At 35.6% G+C, this 18909-nt stretch overlaps 1 protein-coding gene across 12 annotated transcripts in view; it reads right to left on the reverse strand.

Moving 5' to 3' along the window:
- Emsy (EMSY transcriptional repressor, BRCA2 interacting) overlaps positions 1 to 18909 on the reverse strand; it is an 81497-nt gene that overhangs the window by 46086 nt on the left and 16502 nt on the right. For all 12 annotated transcript variants that reach the window (XM_042688364.1, XM_042688397.1, XM_042688373.1 and 9 more), the window contains 3 exons: positions 17311 to 17570; positions 9617 to 9893; positions 2519 to 2773 (listed from right to left, as the gene is read on the reverse strand). In XM_042688364.1, the coding sequence (XP_042544298.1) occupies positions 2519 to 2773; positions 9617 to 9893; positions 17311 to 17570 (792 nt within the window). The remainder of the gene's footprint in view (positions 1 to 2518; positions 2774 to 9616; positions 9894 to 17310; positions 17571 to 18909) is intronic.

Here is an 18909-nt window from a genome sequence, read left to right on the forward strand (position 1 = left end):
TGTGAAGTTTCAAAACAAAGTTAGCAACTGGACCGTAACTTTTACAAACAAATAAGGAATAAGATCTACATAAATACTTTGGGTGTTCTAACATAGGAAGACAAAAACAAAAGCTAATGTAGCTTTTATATATTTCTCAGTATTATCAAAGACGTTTTTTTAAAAGGTTATACTAAAAAGCCACTAAAAAATATACAGACTAAGGACAATTTTTTGGATTCTTCTTTTCTTTTCTATTTTTGCTTATGTGGTACTGAGGAATCGAACCCAGGGCCTCAGGCATGCAAGGCAAGCGCACTACCACTGAGCCACCTTCCCAGCCCAATCCTTTGGATTTTTTTTTTTTTTCGGTTCCGGTTATGGGGCCTGAACTTTGGCTGTCCCTCAGCTCTTCAGCTCAAGGCTAGCGCTCTACCACTTGAGCCACAGTGCCACTTCCGCCTTTTTTCTTTTTGCTTATGTGGTGCTGGGAATCGAACCCAGGGCCTCAGGCATGCAAGGCAAGCGCTCTTACCACTGAGCCACCTTCCCAGCCCCAATTTTTTGGATTCTTAAGTTGCTCTTTTTCCAAAAGTATATAGCTTACTTTGTTGAATACAGAATTCGAAAGGGCACATTATTATATCACTTAGATGACATAGAGATGTAGAAAAGAACTTGAAGGCAATATGAAAAAATTAAAATGTTAGGGGAGTAATGTAATGCCTTTTATATTTTCAAAAATATTATTTACAATGCTATAATTTTTACACTGACTTTCCATTTAGAAGAGTATTTCTAATGCTAACTACACATTTAAATACTGGCAACCAAGGAATAAAAAAAGTATAACACTTTTTCCTCACTACTATCTTAACTAAAATAATTCATGAGGTAAAATATTCTGTTATAAGCTGGCATCAGTAGCTCATACCTAAAAAACCTAGCTACTCAAGAAGCTGAGATCTAAGGATCAAGGTTTGATGCCAGCACAGGCAGAAAACTCAAAGAAATTCTATTTCCAATTAGCCAGAAAAAATACTGGAGATAAAGTACTGGAGATAAAGGTGTGGCTCAAGTGGTAGAGAACTAGCTGTAAGTGAAAAAGCCAAGAAAGAGTCAAGGCCCTTAGTTCTTGCCATAGTAATGAAACATTAAAAAAAAAAAAAGGGAAAAAGAGGGGCTGGGAAGGTGGCTCAGTGGTAGAGCGCTTGCCTTGCATGCATGAGGCCCTGGGTTCCATTCCTCAGCACCACATAAGCAAAAAGAAAAAAAAGCCAGAAGTGGTGCTGTGGCTTAAGTGGTAGAGTGCTAGTCTCGAGCTGAAGAGCTGAGGGACAGCGCCCAGGCCTAGAGTTCAGGCCCCACGACTGGACCTCCCCCTTCCCCCCCCAAAAAAAGGGGGAAAAGAAAAAGAAACTGAGTTCACTATGTGGAAGATGTATAATGGAAATCACTGGTACAATCTCTTCCAGAAAATAAAGCTTATTTTACGAAGCTATTATGATCATGATTCCAAAACCAAAGACAGTACAAACAAAAACTGTAGATCAATATTTCTTATGAATAAAACTAAACCCAGCAATGTATAAAAAAGAATTATACACCATCATCAAAATGGATTCACTTCAGATATCCAAGGCTGGCTTAACAAAATAATAATAATAATAATAGTGTAATTCAGTATATCAGTAATATGATCCAGTACATCAGTAGTCTAAGCAAGAAAAACTGTATGACCACACTGAACAAAGAAAAAAGCACCTGACAAAATCCAATACCCTTTCCTTCATAATAAGTCTGAGGAGAATAAGAATGGAACTTTCTCAACTTGATCAAAAGTGTTTATTTAAAAACAACAACTACAATTGGCACCATATTTAATAGTAAAAGATTGAATGTTTTCTCAATATTTGGAACAAGGCAAGGATAGCTGTTCTATTCTGTTCTAACATAGCATTGGATATGGTCTAGCTAGTGGAATAAGACTTTTTTAAAAAGAGGTTAAAAAAAACAGAAAAAGAAAAAGAAAGGGAGGGAAGGAGAGACTGCAAAAGAAAAATGTCTTTGTTTACCAATGACATAGTCAAAAAGTTATCCTATGTACATAGAAAACTTCAAGGAATCTGTGAAAATTACTCTTAGAAATAGTAAGTGAGGGCTAGGAATGTGGCTCAGTGGTAGAGTGCTTGTCTAGAATACTGGAAGTGGCACTGTGGCTCAAGTAGAGTGCTAGCCTTGAGCAAAAAAAGCTCAGAGACAATGCCCAGGCCCTGAGTTCAAGCCCTAGTACTGGCAAAAACAAAAAAACAAATAGTAAGTGAATTCACCAAAATTGAAGTATACAAGCTCACGATAATTTTTATATGTCAGTAACAAACTGAGGAAAGCTGAAATGAAAATCACAGTATCATCTGTAGTCTCTGAGAAAATGAAATACTTAAGTGAAAATGAAACACTTAAAACATACATATCATGAAACCCCAGAGACCTGGTGATTAAGAAGAATGAGCAAATCTTACAAACATTTTCCAGTTACCTGACTCTTGTTTGATTTGGATGGTGGGCTTGATACCAGGGGGCAAAGATGACTGCTGAGGCTGCTGCTGCTGAGACACTGGGGGAGGTGGGGTCACTTGCTGCTGTGCTTGTTGCTGCACTTGATGTACCTGCTGCTTAGGAGATGGCTGATGTTGTTTAGGAAACTGTGCAAGAATCTGGGTTGGGGCACTAACGAGGCTTTTCGGGGAAGGAAGTCTTGTTGATGCCATTTTGATTGCGGATGTAGATACACCTGTAGAAAAGACATATGATAGGAAAGAACAGTTAAAACTGATTATTTTAGTTAGTCTAAAATAAGTTATTCTTATTTCATTATTCTAGTAGATAATAAAGACTGGGTAAATAAATAAAACTATGAACTATAATTTATTGAGCACCTAGCAAATACCTAATGTAAGGTGTGATGCTTTACATATTTCATATATAGTCCTCAAATTACAAAGGAGGAATTACTGTTCTCTGACTCAATAAAACAAACTGATTTTTCTTTAAAGAGAATGAAAGCAGTATCAGATAGGACAGGTACAAGAATGGTCTCTATAGAGAGTAAACTAATTTTTAAAAATCTTTTAAATAATAAAGTTTTAAAGTATTACTTTTTAGATTATAGCCTGTAGATTTAAATGTGGTACCATGTAAAAATTCATACATACATCTTTTGAACTATTCATCATGGCAAAGGAGCTTTTATATATCTCATTTCCAATAATCTATAAATTAAAATCATTTCTTGAGATTTCTTAACTAGGTTATTATATAATCAGGAAAAAAGTTTTAAGTGCAATATGTAATATATGCATAGCTAAAAATTCTGATGATTTTTTATTATCAATATTAACAAGCACACATAGGTAAGGATTTCAATAACTTTTACTAAAGATGTATAAGTTTTGTTTTTGTTACAGTACTGGGAAGATGTGTATGTTTGAGAAAATGTTCCCTCTCTTAGATTTTTAATCTACAATTTTCTTTTAATTATTCACTTTTCTTTTTTTAAATTGTTATTATAAAGGTGGTATAGAAAGGGATTACCATTTCATAAGTCAGGTAATGAGTAACTTTCTTTTTGGACAGTGTCACCCCTTCCTTCATTGTCTCCCAGTTTTTCCCTACCTTCTCTACCCAGAAGTTGTACAGTTCATTTCAACATAGTGTCTAGAGAATACCACTGATGCATTTGTTCACCCTTTGTTTCTCCATTTCTGTGCCCCCTCCTTACTCCTCCAAAGACGGATAAACAAACAAGACAAAAATTTTAAAAACAAAACAAAACCCTCTTGTCTCCAATTCCTGGAATTCATTTCACTTTTATTTTAATTAATCAATCACTGAACAGGGCACCTGTCCATAAGTTAATATTCCTAACACAAATAACTAGACCTAGAATATAACTGACCATATTAATTTTTAAGCATTCCTGAGTGAAAAGAAATTAAAAGCCTAACTAAATCTGAAGTACTGAGAATGCAATTTCCTATCTTCCCCTACATCCTCACCATGACTAATACAATGCATTACACATACACAAAAATAATAATCTGTTTCAATACAAATGCCTCTAGAGAATGATAAAAATCGAAGATAAATCATCTGACTGCTTAGACTTGGACTTGTAGAATTTTCCCTTGTCCTACATGTTTCTAACAATTGCTACATGCATCAATTAATACCATTTGGAGAATACTTCAAGAGGAAACCAAAGATGTAGTCAAAATCAAATGGAGGTTACTCACATTATTTATACATTTCTCCAGTCTTTACCCCTCCCTAAACACAATATACATGTGTTCTACATTGCTTAGGCATGTTGAACTAGTTGGTCCAACTCTGGACAACATCATCTCTACCCTGAAAAAGGACTGTTTTTGCCTTATAGAAGGAGTTTCAATGCATGTGGCCATAAAGTTACAGATGATGCTACATGACTTTCATCCCTAATGACTCTCCAAGTACCTCTTATTCTCCTGGACTAGGATTCCTAATCATCTTATTCTGGTATTCAATTAGACTCCACTGTGACTCCATGTACTACTCCATAATTTCTGCCAAAACACCAAGTAAATAGGCAGGGACTCTAAAACCCTGTTCAACTCAAAGTACTTGCAAGAAGATGAGACATTTGCCCCACTAAAACCAACATTGTTTGTTGTTCTATCAGAGATGTGGGGGACGCTTTCCCCCAACTTAGCTCCCCCAAGATACAGTGCACAGGAAAATACCTAGGGCTGGGTGGAATATGGAAGCAAGCCATGACACAAAATGGGCCAGATGGAAGACAATAGTCAAGCCAAGTTGGTGAGATGTTCCCACATGGACCTACTTCAAATCATTCTCTGAGAAAAGGAATAGTTAATCACAAAGAACAATGAAAATAAAACAATTAGCAAAACCTCTAGTAATTCAATAAAAGTCTATCCTCAATCCAATATTAGCACAGCAGCAACAATAACACTATATTTCTGCTTAGCTGTCTGCTATTTTTGTTTACTGGCATCCTAATAAACCTTTGTCTTTCTTCAAATTAAAAAAAGCAAAACTCAACTATACAATAATTAAGAGATGCATTTAAAACAGACACAGATGTATTAAATGTAAAATTATGAGAAAATGATTTATCAAGTAAACATCGACCATATGAAAGTTGAGAAGCTACACTTAATATCTGAAAAAGTAGCTACTGAAATACTGACGTTAAAGGTTACCAGAAATAAAATCGAAAGTTCATAATAGAAAGGGCATCAATTCATTAACATATGTATATATATATATGTATGTTTCTAGTAACAATGTTCAAAATACACAAAACAAAAGCAGGCAGAATTTAAGGAAGAAATGTACAAAGTCACAATAATCGCCAGAGATTTTAATAATCCTCTCTCAGTAATTGAGACAGTAGCTAACAAACAAAAAGGGAAGGAGGAATGGAAGGAAGGAAAAAGAAAAAGAGGGAGGGAAAGAGTGAAAAAAAGAGGGAGATTTAAACAAGTCTATCAACCAATTTAATCTCTTGAACACTTCTATGACCAAATGAAGTCAACTGTTCTATAGAAATTTAATAAATAGTCTAATGCAACACATACTCTTGGTTTCCAGTTTAATTTCCTTTCTCCTCTGCCCTTCCCTCCTTCCTAATAAACCCTATTGCCCAAGGAGTCACCTTCCTAGGCTCTACCTTTCTAGACTTAACAGTTTTCAAAACGCTGGCTTAAGCTAGCCCTAGAGGGCAATTCCTAACTGATCTAAGTCAGTCATAGTGGCCTCATTACTTTTGCCAAGAACCAGATTAAGCTAGCTGCAGCCAACAGAAATGAAGTGAATCTTCTGGGGGGAGTTTTGGAAAAGGTTTCCGATAAAAGAGCTACAGAAGTTCCTTTGGATGTTCGAATAGCTGAATGTGCTGCCTGGAGTGTCTTCATCTAATCTATGATGGGAGTTTTCTAAGAAAAAAGCCAATATGCCAAGGAAATGAAAAATGAAAAGAAACTCTTTGATGGCTCCATGAGCTATTTACTACATGACTTAAAGGACTTCTAGTTTTATGGAGTAACAGATTTTCTTATTGTTAAGAACTAGATATTCAACTTATGTTGTACTTCAACCATTTATTGATTTTGCAAGTAAATTCAGATATTAACAATCTAGAGACTCTCTAACAATTAATTTTCTGAACATTAGGATGCCTTAAGATACAATAAATATCATTAAAGCATGTATAGTTCATGTTTGTAGGAATTAACTTATTAATTTTAAGTAAATATTGTGCTGTGATTTAAACTTGGTTTGAGTCTGACTAAATCTTCCTCGTTTGAAATTTAATCACCCATGTGAGATATTAAGCTTAATCCAATCTGATTTAACAACTATGGTTTAGAGATGGAATTTTTAAGAGGTAATTAGAATAAAACATGCTCATCAATGTGAAGCCTCCATGACTAGAAAAGATATAGTTAGAAGAGACACAAATGCATTCCTGTCTCTTGCCATGTGATTCCCTACATTACCCTTAGACCTCTGCCAACAAGATGGCCTTTACCAGATGCAGGCCCTCAGAACCATACACCAAAATAAACCTTTTTTCTCTCTCTTCTTTTCTTTTTTTTGGGGGGTCGAGTCGTGGGGCCTAAATTCTGTGCCTGGGCGCTGTCCCTCAGCTCTTCAGCTCAAGGCTTGCGCTCTACCACTTGAGCCACAGAGCCACTTCCGGCTTTTTTCTTTTTGCTTATGTGGTACTGAGGAATCGAACCCAGGGCCTCAGGCATGCAAGGCAAGTGCTCTACTACTGAGCCACCTTCCCAGCTCTCTCTTTTCTTTTTAGTAAAGTCATCCAACCTCAGGTATTTCATTATAATATGTAAAAAATTGACTAATTAAAATATGAAATACTTAAAAGATGTAACATGAGCCCTACAGAAAGAATGAAATAAAAAAGCCTCCCAAATCTAAAAAAAGCATAATACATAAATGTAAGAGTATTACCCATGTTTTGTCTTTCGGATACTAAAGAAAAAAAATTATATATAAAACAATATATAGGTTAAATATGAGTATATTTTAATCCTAGAAAGCATCCTTCCCCACCACATTAGTTTTATCTTATGTTGCTTTGTTTTGTGAACAAGGTAAAAAAAGGCTTAATATTGGTCAAATACTAGAGAAATATTTCAAGATGTTATGGTCTAGGGTGATAAAGTATGGCATGTACCAAACTTACCAAAAAATTCCATCCTCCTTTGGTAATTATGTTCATGAGTGCTGATTTTAATAAAATAAAGGGCCCTATTAAATCCACAAAATGTTTACTGAGGATTAATCTGGAATATTAAAGCCTATCAATAATCTAATTAGCCAATACAAGAGAGTAATTTTAATTGTCCAAAAAGATAATTAAGGAAAAATAGAAGCATGTTAATGAAGTCATGTTATAAGATGTATGCGACCAATTAGAATATTCTAATAAATAGAGAAATATTACTGATATTGGGTAAAGATTAAATTATATGAAATGAAAGTGCATCTGCAACTGTTTAAGTCACTGATATTTCAAGGTTTTAAAAAACTTCAAAATTGGGCTGGGAAGGTGCCTCAGTGGTAGAGCGCTTGCCTTGCATGCTTGAGGCCTTGGGTTCAATTTCTCAGCACCACATAAGCAAAAAGAAAAAAAGCCGGAAGTGGCGCTGTGGCTCAAGTGGTAGAGCGCTAGCCTTGAGCTGAAGAGCTGAGGGACAATGCCCAGGCCCAGAGTTCAGGCCCCACGACTGGACCCAAAAAAAAAAAAAAAAACCTTCAAAATAGCTGGGCACTGGGAGTTCATACCTATAATCCTAGCTACTCAGGAGGCTGAGATCTGAGGACTTGGGTTCAAGGCCAGAAAAAATCTCAGTGAAACTCGTATCTCCAATTAACCATTCAAAAGCCAGAAGTGGAGCTCTGGCTCAAGTAGTAAAGAGCTGCTAGCCTTGAGCACAAAGATGCTCAGGAACGGCACCCAGGTGCTGAGTTCAAGCCCCACAACCCAAAACAATAAAAACACAAACCTTCAAAATACTTTTGGATGTTAAATGAAAACGGTATTAAAAATAGAACTGGGAAATTTTTAAGACAGGATTTCACAAATCAGGAGAGGAAAACAGAAACTCCTTAGGAGCCATTCTGAATGAAATGAGGCAAACAGTGTTAGAGGATACAATCTAACTGGAAACATTTTTCTTAAGCTGAAGTGTGCTCAAGAAGGGAAAATGAAAGGTCAACAAAAGATTGTCACACTTCCAGGTACCTCATAAAGCACACAAAGGAAAATGCAGAAAAGAATAAGATAAAAAAAAAATTACACCAAGTAAGAGAACAGAGAGGGGCTCCAGAAGTAATCTAATACATAAAGTGAAATCGAAATCAACCTAATAGTGGAAAACAAGAGAATACTTGAGAGATAAGCCAAAAACAAAAAAAAAAATCACATTACAGATATGACAAAAATGCAATCTGAAGAGAAAAAGAATGAAATAAGAAGTCATCTAAATATAAACTTTCCATATATACACAAAGGGCATTTCAACGATCACTTTTATTTGTACTACCAGCACCAGATTTATAACCACATTAAAAATTATACATGGTGCTGGGCTCACACCTGTAATCCTAGTTACTCAGGAGGCTGAGATCTGAGGATCCTACTTCAAAGCCAGCCCAGGCAAGAAAGTCCATGAGACTCTTATCTCCAATTAACCACCAGAAAACTGGAAGTGGCGCTGTGGCTCAAGTGGTAGATCGCTAGCCTTGAGAAGTTCAAGCCCTACGACCAACAAAAAATAAATAAAAATAAATAAATAATAAAAATTTTATATGGATGGTGGTGGTGGTATGTGTGTGCACATGCTTTTATTTATTTTTTTCTTTTTCTGTTTTTAAGGGGCAGGAGAAGGAAGGGTACAGAAGGGAGAAAAATGCAATCATGATATTCAGTGGACAATAAACTGTGCAATTTGTGGGCAGGGATGGCAGGAGAAAAGAGAAGAGAGGGGTGACATGGTCCAAAAGAGAAATGTATGCATTTCCTGAATCATGAACTGGTAATCCTCTGCACAATACCTTAATAATAACAATAAAATTATATATTAAAAAAAAACTAGTTGAAGGAAAGAAAATGATCAGGGAAGGACAGACCAGGGTACAAAGAGTAACAGATACAAGAAAATTGAGTAACATACTAGTTTGACATCCTCAAACTGAAAGAAGAGTAGTAATCACTGATTTAAGAGCCTATTAAATCGTCTCTATGGTAGAAAAACACATGCACAGAGGCACTGGTGGCTCATGCCTGAAATCCTGACTACTTAGGAAGCTGAGATCTGGAGGATCATGGTTTGAAGCCAGCAAGGACAAAAAAAATCTATGAGACTCCATCTCCAAATAAGCAGCAAAAAGCCAGGCTGGAGGCATGGCTCAAGTGGTAAAGCACCACCAATAATAGATGAAGCAAGAACACAAGGTTCTGAGTTCAAACATAGTACCAGCACAAATTTTTTTTTAAAATTCATAGATCAATAGAGACAGAATTAAATGGTAACTCACCACTCACCTTGTGCTACTGTTGACATGACTACAGATGGTGTGGAGGATACCACAGCTGTTACTGCAACTGTACTAGGAATAGGTGAAGGGGTAGAACTGCTGCTGCCACTGCTGCTATTACTGACCAGGGAGGACTGTGAAGCAGTTATAACAACGGGTGGCTTCTGAGTTGTGGATGCAATTACTGATGTTGGTACAAGCTTGGTGACAGCTGCATAGTTATGGGATTTGGAGAGAATGTTGGGCACAAAGGTTGAACTTGGTGATGTGGTCACTATAATAACCTAAGGAAGGAAAAGTAAGTTATTTTCATGTACTTACTATATTACTAATGTATGTACTCATCTACATTAAGAAATAGTTGCTGAAACATGAAGAAAAAGCAGAAATATATAACTAAAACCATACTAAAAGTGTCTTTTACTAGTAATCATCAAAATTACTAAAAACAATCATTTTTACCAAATATTTTAAAAGACAATATTCAGCACTGTACAACATGGAGCATTACAAACATTCCAATATAATGTTTAAGGAGCATAAATTGGCACAATTTTTCTGTAAAACAATTTGTATATTCATTTACAAATATTTACTGAATATCTACTATGTGCTAAACATGGTTCTACTTGGTGGGAACAGAATAATAAACAAAGGAAGTTCATACTTTAGTGGAGCTTATATTCTAGTAGAGGGAGAGAAACAATAAATAAAGCAAATATATATCATGTAGAAATAAACAGAAATGACAATAAGCAGGGTAAGATAATAAAGGATAATGAAGATTCTGCATTTTTTATATAAAATGTTCAGTGACTATCTCTCTGCAAGGTGACATTTGAGTACAACAGAAGAAGGTAGGGTAAGAACCATGTTGTTAGATAGAAGAGCACTCAATGGCATAAAAAATACAAAGGATTAAGGCAGAAAAGTGAGGGAACAGAACACACTGTACGAAAGGAAATGTACTCATTACAAGACTCATGTAATTGTGATTCCTCTGTACATCATTTTTATAACAACAATGAAGTAAATTAATTTTTTTTAAGGCAGAAGCAAACTTGGTACATTCAGGTTTTTTTTTTTTTTTTTTTGGTGCAGTCGTGGGGCCTGAACTCTGGGCCTGGGCGCTGTCCCTCAGCTCTTCAGCTCAAGGCTAGCACTCTACCACTTGAGCCACAGCACCACTTCCGGCTTTTTTCTTTTTTCTTATGTGGTGCTGAGGAATCAAACCCAGGGCCTCATGCATGCAAGGCAAGCGCTCTACCACTGAGCTACCTTCCAGCCCCTTCAGGTATTAAGGATCTAATGAATAAAACTAGAATTTATGATAGAAAGTAGAAGACAACTGCAGAGAAATAATGGAGAATTAGACAGTGTAAGATCATGTAGCTAATACCTCTAATATAATAAAAATAGCACTTTCTCTCTGGGATCTTCCTCTCAAAAACCTGTAACACTAATCATGAAAAAAACTTTAGACTAATATTAATAATGAGATTTCTTACAAAATACTTCTCAAACTGTTGAAGTCATTGAAAACATGGAAGGTTTGGGAAACTTTCACAAGAGAACTTTAAGGAAATGTAACAAATAAGTATAATGTGGTATACTGGATAGAATCGTAAAATTAAAAAATACTGTACAGAAAAACCAAGGAAATCTAAATAAACCGTAAACCGTGGCCCTTAGCTACTACTGATGCATAATTATTAAGGAGCTATCCAGTATTCTGAAAAAGTAAAAAAAAAGATAATTAAACAGCCAATGTCTCATACCCCCCAAAAAAATTAATGGAGGGAATTGAGTATAAATTACATAAGCATTCTCTGTAGTATTCTGTCAATTTTTTATAAACCTAAAAACCTAAAAATCTAAAAAAGACTAATCTTTTTTAAGTATTAATCTATCTGCTTGGTGGAAGGTACAATGGGGCAGTAAAGGTAGTTAACAGACAAATTAAGAACCTCTTCAAATAAACCTAGCCGAGTTGATGGTGCACAAAGTGTTTGTGTTAGAAGTGGCTTAAAGTGGACATATTTGGATTATACCTTAAAAATAAAATCAATAGGATTTGCTCCTAGGTTAATATACAGAAAGTAAGAGGGAGGAATGAGATACAGAGGTTTAGCCAGTTGACACTGTGGCTCAAGTGGTAGAGTGCTAGCCTTGAGTTGAAGAGCTGCGGGACAGCACCCAGGCCCAGAGTTCAGGGCCCATGACCGACAAAAAAAAAAAAGAAGTTTAGCCAGTTGATTAGATTCTTTTTTAAATACAGGAAGGTAACTGTAAGGATTTGAGTCTACAAATTCATGGTACAGATTATAAATAATTTTGTAAATGAATGTGCCCTTAAAAATACCTCAATTCTAACAACCTTAACTATCTATTTCTCACTGGAAATTTCAGAATAGAAGGAAAAAATACACAGCAAAATCTCTGAATTTTTTAAAAACCATAATTTATAGAGGAACACCCATCTGTTACAAGTATTTTTATATGTCTACCAAAGAAGATTACAAATATATAATATTAGATACATTTACTGAGCATTTATTATTCATTATATGTAACACGTTAAGTATTTTTTAGGATTTATTTAATTCTTCCAGACTAAAAGTACTATTCTTACCTTTGTTCAATGAGGAAACTGAAGTACAAGAGAGGTATAGCGAAAAGCTGAAGATATAGCTCAGTGATAAGAGTACTAGCCTAGCTGTGTCACAGCCTCTGCAGTCAAACCGTACCACTTTGACAAACCAAACCAAAACAAACCAATAGCAGAGCTACTACTGCAAAACCTATCTATCAAATTTCATTCATTTATTAATTCATTCAAACATTATTATTATATGTTACATGCTAATGTAACATATGCCAAGCACTACTCTAAATACTCAAAACAACAAAGATGAATAATACCAAGTTCAAAGGTACCTTCAGCAGTTTATACTATATAGGAGAAATAGAAAAATAAATTTGTAATATAATGCAACCTACTGAGAAGTATGGTGAATAAAAATAAAACCTAAGCTAGGTGCCAGTTTTCCTAGCTACTCAGGAGGATGAGATCTGAGGATAGTAGTTCAAAGCCAGCCTAAGCAGGAAAGTCTGGGAAACTCTTTTATTTCCACTAAACTACCAAAAAAAAAAAAAAAAAATCTAGAAGTGAAGCTGTGCCTCAAGTTAGCTCAAGAGTGCTGGCCTTGAGCAAAAGAAATTCAGGGACAGTGCCCAGGCCCTGAGATCAAGCCCCAGAACTAGCAACAAAAAATAGATAGATAAATAGATAGATAGATAGATAGATAAATAGATAGATAGCTCGCTCATAGTAAAGAAATAGAAGAATATGGATGGAATATAGTTGTTCTTTTAGCTATAACTTTATTAATTTCTCAGATGCCAAATTTTAAAAAGCAAAGGAGAAGGAAAAAAAATCAAGCATTTAAGGCAATAAAAACATTATAGTGGACTTAGAAATCTAGTATCACCTAATCGGCCAGCTCAGAAAGCAACTATTAGATTACATGAAGGGATATTCATGTGTGATAGTGCACACATGTAATCCCATGGGAGTTTGACCCTAGGCAAGGCAAAAAGTCTGCAAAACCTTCTTATAAATAAGCTGAGCATGGTGATATGTGACTGTTACCTCACCAATTTAGGAGATATGAATATGAGGATCATGATCCAGTCCAGGAATAAACATGAGATTCTGTCTAAAAAATATAGCAACAAGCAGGGCTAGAAATGTGATTCAAGTGGTTGAGCATCTGCCTATCAAGCATGAAGTACTGATTTCAAACCTGCGCACCACTGTAAAAAATAGAAAAGAAAAAAAATCCAATATGAAATTCAAGAGCTTATCAAAAATAGCTAATTTCAACATAATTTAATTCACTTATTTGACATAGCTCATTATGAACTTTAAATATTGATTTTCATAAAATTCTTATAAATGAAGATTTTTTTTCTGTATATACCTAATGTTATACTTTAAATATGCAATCTCATTTAACTCTCACAATAACTTCCTAAGATTGACATTATCATCATCTCACAGATGAGGAAAAATATTTAGAAAAGGCTAATGGATCTCGGGTAATATTAGATAAGCTTATTTCCAACCCAGAACTTTTGAATTGTAAAAATATTTGCTTGGATGTAGATCTAAATATATATGCACTGGTGGCTGATGCCTATAATACTAACTACTCAGAAAGACTAAGATCTGAGGATTGGGGTTTGAAGCCAGGCAAGCAGCAAATTCCATGAAACTCTTATTTCCGATTAACTAGCACTTAGTATGAAGAAGAGATGTGGTTCAGTGGTAGAGTACCAGCCCTGAGTGAAAAATCCAGAGAGTGCCTGGCCCTGACACACACATACACACACACAGCAAAAAGGGGGTAAGAAAGTTATAGGGGTAGAAATGTGATCAAACTAAATCATATGCATGTTCAGAATTATTAAAATGAAACTTTCTTATACAGGTAATATATGATAGTTAAAAAAAAAAAAATCTTTCTTGAAGGGCTAATGATGTAGTTCAGTGGTTAGAGATTAGCTTACACACACACACACACACACACACACACACACACACACACACACACACACACACACACACAATCTTCCTTGATTTTAATATACCATAATCCTTTATCCTCAAATGAAAAATAGAATCTGCTCTTTATCACTTCTAGTGATTAGGAAAATAAGACTGGAAAACAGACAAGTGAAAATGGCTAAAGCATAAAGAAGAACTCAGAAACATAATATAGCAAATAGAAGAGGAAACGCAAAATAACTTATATTATCCCAGAAAGACTCAAGAATAGAGGTAAATATTTAGTATCGTGTTAACTTTCTTTTAAAGAATCTCCTTGAGTTTCTTCCCCTAAATCTTTTTAAGACTGAATAGATCTTTTTTTTCCTAAGGAAGATACCTAAACTTGTAAAGTCAAAAAAAAAAAAAAAAAAAGGAAAATAAAAAGAGCCAAGTGTAGAGGTACATTGTCTATAATCCTAGTTAAGCAGGACAGGATAATCACCTGAACCCAAGAATCAGAGAAAAGCCTGAGAAACATTGCAGGGAGGGGAGGGGAGAACTGTGGGGAAGGTTGGTAGGGAGAAAACAGCTATAAACTTTGGAAACTGGAAAACAGACAAGTAGAAATGGTTAAAGCAGGAACCTAACACAGCAAATAGAAGAGGAAAAACAAAACAATTTGTATTATCCTAGACTCAGGAATAAAAAGTACCAGATACTTCTAACATATCTTGTGCTAAAGTTGGATAAACCTAGGACTAAAGTGAAAAAAATCATTTCAAAATCTGTTTAAGTAGCATTTAAAGCCAACTGTCTGAGCCAGGCACCGGTAACTCATGCCTGTAATCCTAGCTACTCAGGAGACTGAGATCTCAAGATCGTGGTTTAAAGCCAGCCTGGGCAGAAAAGTCCATGAGGCTCTTATCTCTAATCACCAGAAAACTGGAAGTGGAGCTATGGCTCAAGTGGTAGCGTGCTAGCCTTTAGCTGGGACATTGCCCAAGCCAAGAGTTCAAGCCCCACAACTGAAGAAAAAAGAAAAAAGCCTACTGACTATGACTTTAACCTATAATCTCAGCTACTAAGGAGGCTGAAGATGGCAGTCTTCTGGCAGTCCTTTGAACTGGCAGTTCAAGGCCAGTCTGGACAGACAAATCCACTAGGCTCCAGCTCCAAAATTACCAGTAAAACCCAGGTTAGAGGCATGGCTTAAGTAGTGGAGTACTAGTTAAGCAAGGAAGCAAATGCACTACCCTGAATTCAAATCCTAGTACTACAAAAAGAAAGAAAGAAAGAAAGAAAGAAAGATCAAACCCTAGTACTACAAAAAGAGAGAGAGAGAGAGAGAGAGAGAGAAGGAAGAAAGAAAGAAAAAGAAAGAAGGAAAAAAGGAAGGAAAGAAAGAAAGAGAAGGAAGGAAGGAAGGAAGGATGGAGGGAGGGAGGGAAGGGAAGGAGAAAAGTGAGGAAGATTGGTTTAGATCTCTAGCTGTCTTCCTAGGAATTTACTGTCTTACAGAAAGTACTGCATCTAAGATGTCTGATGATACCTAGCACAGCTGACATAGGCAAGTGCTATACTAAAAACAGATTGATGGTGAGGCCACACAGACTTGTTTTTCTATTTACTTCCAAGTAGTGGCAGCCAGACTTATACTACTGAAAGCAGAGGACTGGATAGAAAATTCTCTGAGAAATCTGATCAGTCCAAGAAAAAGCCTTAAGGATACTGTCAGATGGTAAAGATAGTGGTATAGCTAGAAAATCCCTAAGGAAGTTACCATTTCTCATATCCCACTTATACACACAGAACTTTAAGTCATCAATTGTACCCATGTGATATATAAGTAGACAGCCAGACCCTTAAGGAAATTCTGAAATGAAAGAGGACAAATAGATAAAATGAACTTACACGTGAGATAGAGAACATGAAAAAGTCATGAATATTATCAGATAAATAAATGTGAAAGTATTATTTCTAAGAATGGAAAAGCGAGAGAAAGACAGAGAGTAGGGAAGAGGGGGGAGATAGGAATGAAAGAGAGAGATGCTGTTAGAGAACAAAGAAGAATTACTAGAAATTTAAAATATGATAGTTGCCCAGCATATTAGTACTTGGGAGGCTGACACCAGAGAATTATGAGTCTAAGGTCAGCTGGATTCTGGAAGCCAGCATCCAATGGAACAATTACCTTCAAAGTTCACGAGAAAAAAATGACTTCCTACCTAGAGTACTTAACCTAGCTAACAATTAGGAAAGTATGCAATCTATCTTAAAATTTTTTCTTTCCATCCCATACACCACCAGGAAGCTACCAGAGAACATGCTCTACTAAAATGACTAAATAAACAAACACAAAGGAAGAATGGGTTGATGATAAAAGGAGATTAGAGATATTTAGATGTATTTAGATTAGAGATTGATCATAGTCCAAACTCATGTGGAAGACTATGTGAATAATATGAAAGTCACAAAAATAATGATGAATATACTCAGGGAAGAGTTTAGGAATAAATTCATGACAGCAAAGAATTAAAAATAAATAAAAATTATTATTAATTATACTTAATTATATCCTTTCTACTTAAAAAAAAACACTGAAGATTGTTACTTTAATGAAGTATAAACTGAGTTCCTAAAGATTTAAATTTTTTTTCTAATTTTAGTTTTTCCAAATAGCATTACATTTACCAAATACAGCACAAGCCTTAGAACTAAATCTGCTAGCTGTGTCACTTGGTGAGTCATTTAGCATCACCAAGTCTCATCTATGAGTGTAATAAAGTTTTAAAGTTTTATGTGCAGAATTAAACAAGAGGGATGGAAAGGTGGCTCAGTGGTAGAGTGCTTGCCTTGCATGCATGAGGCCATGTGTTCGATTCCTCAGCACCACATAAGCAGAAAAAAACAGAAGTGGCGCTGTGGCTCAAGTGGTAGAGTGTTAGCCTTGAGCTGAAGAGCTGAGGGACAGCGCCCAGGCCGAGTTCAGGCCCCACAACCGGCAAAAAAAAAAAAAAAATTAAACAAGAGATGGGAACATTCCAGAATAATGCCAACTGTGCAGTAAGCATTCAGTGCATGTTTCTGAAATCTGAATCATCCCGTCTGATAGGAACAAGTGGCAGGCAGAGACTCCCTCTACCACCTACCTTCTGCGTTGTCGTGTTTGTAGTCTGGGTTGATGGTTTGGTGAAGGTTATTTTCACAGGAGACATGTGAGGTGGTAAGGAATTGGCAATGCTTTGCATAATGTTGCTCATCTTAGGACTGCCACTCACAGGCACGGTGATGGTCTTTGAAACTGGGACAACAGCCTTTGGAACTTCCTTTAGGACAACAGGAGAAGAGCTGGAAGAGTTTGTTCGCCTTCGTTTTCTGGGTTTTTCATCTTCATCTGAACAGCTAACACCTGAAGACAATGACAATATTGCTTTATTAATTACAAACTAACAACGTATTTTATATATTTAAAAACTTTGTGTGATCAAATCATCTTTGACCTCTCTAATTGCCTTATGCTCAGTCAGCCAATAAATTCTATCAACCCCCCTTCAGAAAAGTTGTCTGAATGTGTTCTTTTCTTTAAACCTATAACTATTACTACTCCATTTCAGTTCTTACACTTCATTTGTATTTTAGCAACATCCTCCTAAAAGACATCCAGTCTTTCTACTTCTATCATACTTTCCTCTATCCTACTATTAATTATAAAATTTCACATTCACTCATGCCAACACACTGTCTAAAAACCCTCTAGTTATCACCGATACTACTACTCTAACATTCAAGGGCCCCCAGCTTTTCAAGCACACATCATCTTGTTGCATCTAATGTTGGCTATCCTTATCATGTTAGCATGCTGAGCTGATTACCCATTCCCCAAATCCACCTTAACACATTCTATCTACCTTTGGGTCTCTATATAATAATGTTCTTTAGGAAATATCACCTACCATCACAGATGTCTTCGTCATCCTGCAAGCCATCACCTTACTGGAACTTTATCACTTCTCTAAGCAAAACTAATCAACATCTCCTAAAGTAATCAACATCTCATAAAGTATTTTGTATATCTTCTATACAACTTGCACATGGAACATGAATATTTGTTGATACATCTTCCACTATCAAGGAGCTCCCAAAGAGAATAAGTCATTGTTTCCCTAGCATAGTGCCTTGAGCATGCAAAGGTAAGTCATTTGACTAACATTATCTGTGATTCTGAGTATAAAACAATATATTTCCTGCTAGATAAAACTATGTATTTTATAAAAAAGTTTCATGTTTGAAGTTTAAGTGTTAAAATCTGGCCAAAAGAAAGGTCTCTAGAGTTATTTTAAAAGATTAACTCAGTTAAATCCACAGGAATCAAATATGAACTTAAGAGTTCCAGATTCCTAGCTTTTTTTAGGCACTAAAACTTCAGCTACTTCTGTAGACTTTGTAAAAATCAAATGAGAAACCTATGTAGAAACCTACACAGGAAATCACTACAGAGTAGACAAAAGTATGCAGTATGACTGGAATTAGTAAGAAAATATAACTTTCTATGCCTTCAATTAGTGAACTCCAAGCAGAGCTGACAAAGACCTCAAACTGTTCCTATCTAAACAGCCTGTAAAAGTTATAAAGCAATCAAGCTTATAACTATATTGAAAGAATTAAAAACCAAAATCTAATCAACAACAAAAAAGAACTAGACATCAAATTATTTCACAGGGTAAAATCAAGAAGTTTAAAACTGCAAA

This window comes from Dipodomys spectabilis, unplaced genomic scaffold, assembly GCF_019054845.1.
Source record: "Dipodomys spectabilis isolate Male_0828 unplaced genomic scaffold, ASM1905484v1 ptg000003l, whole genome shotgun sequence".
Taxonomy (NCBI): Eukaryota; Metazoa; Chordata; class Mammalia; order Rodentia; family Heteromyidae; genus Dipodomys; species Dipodomys spectabilis.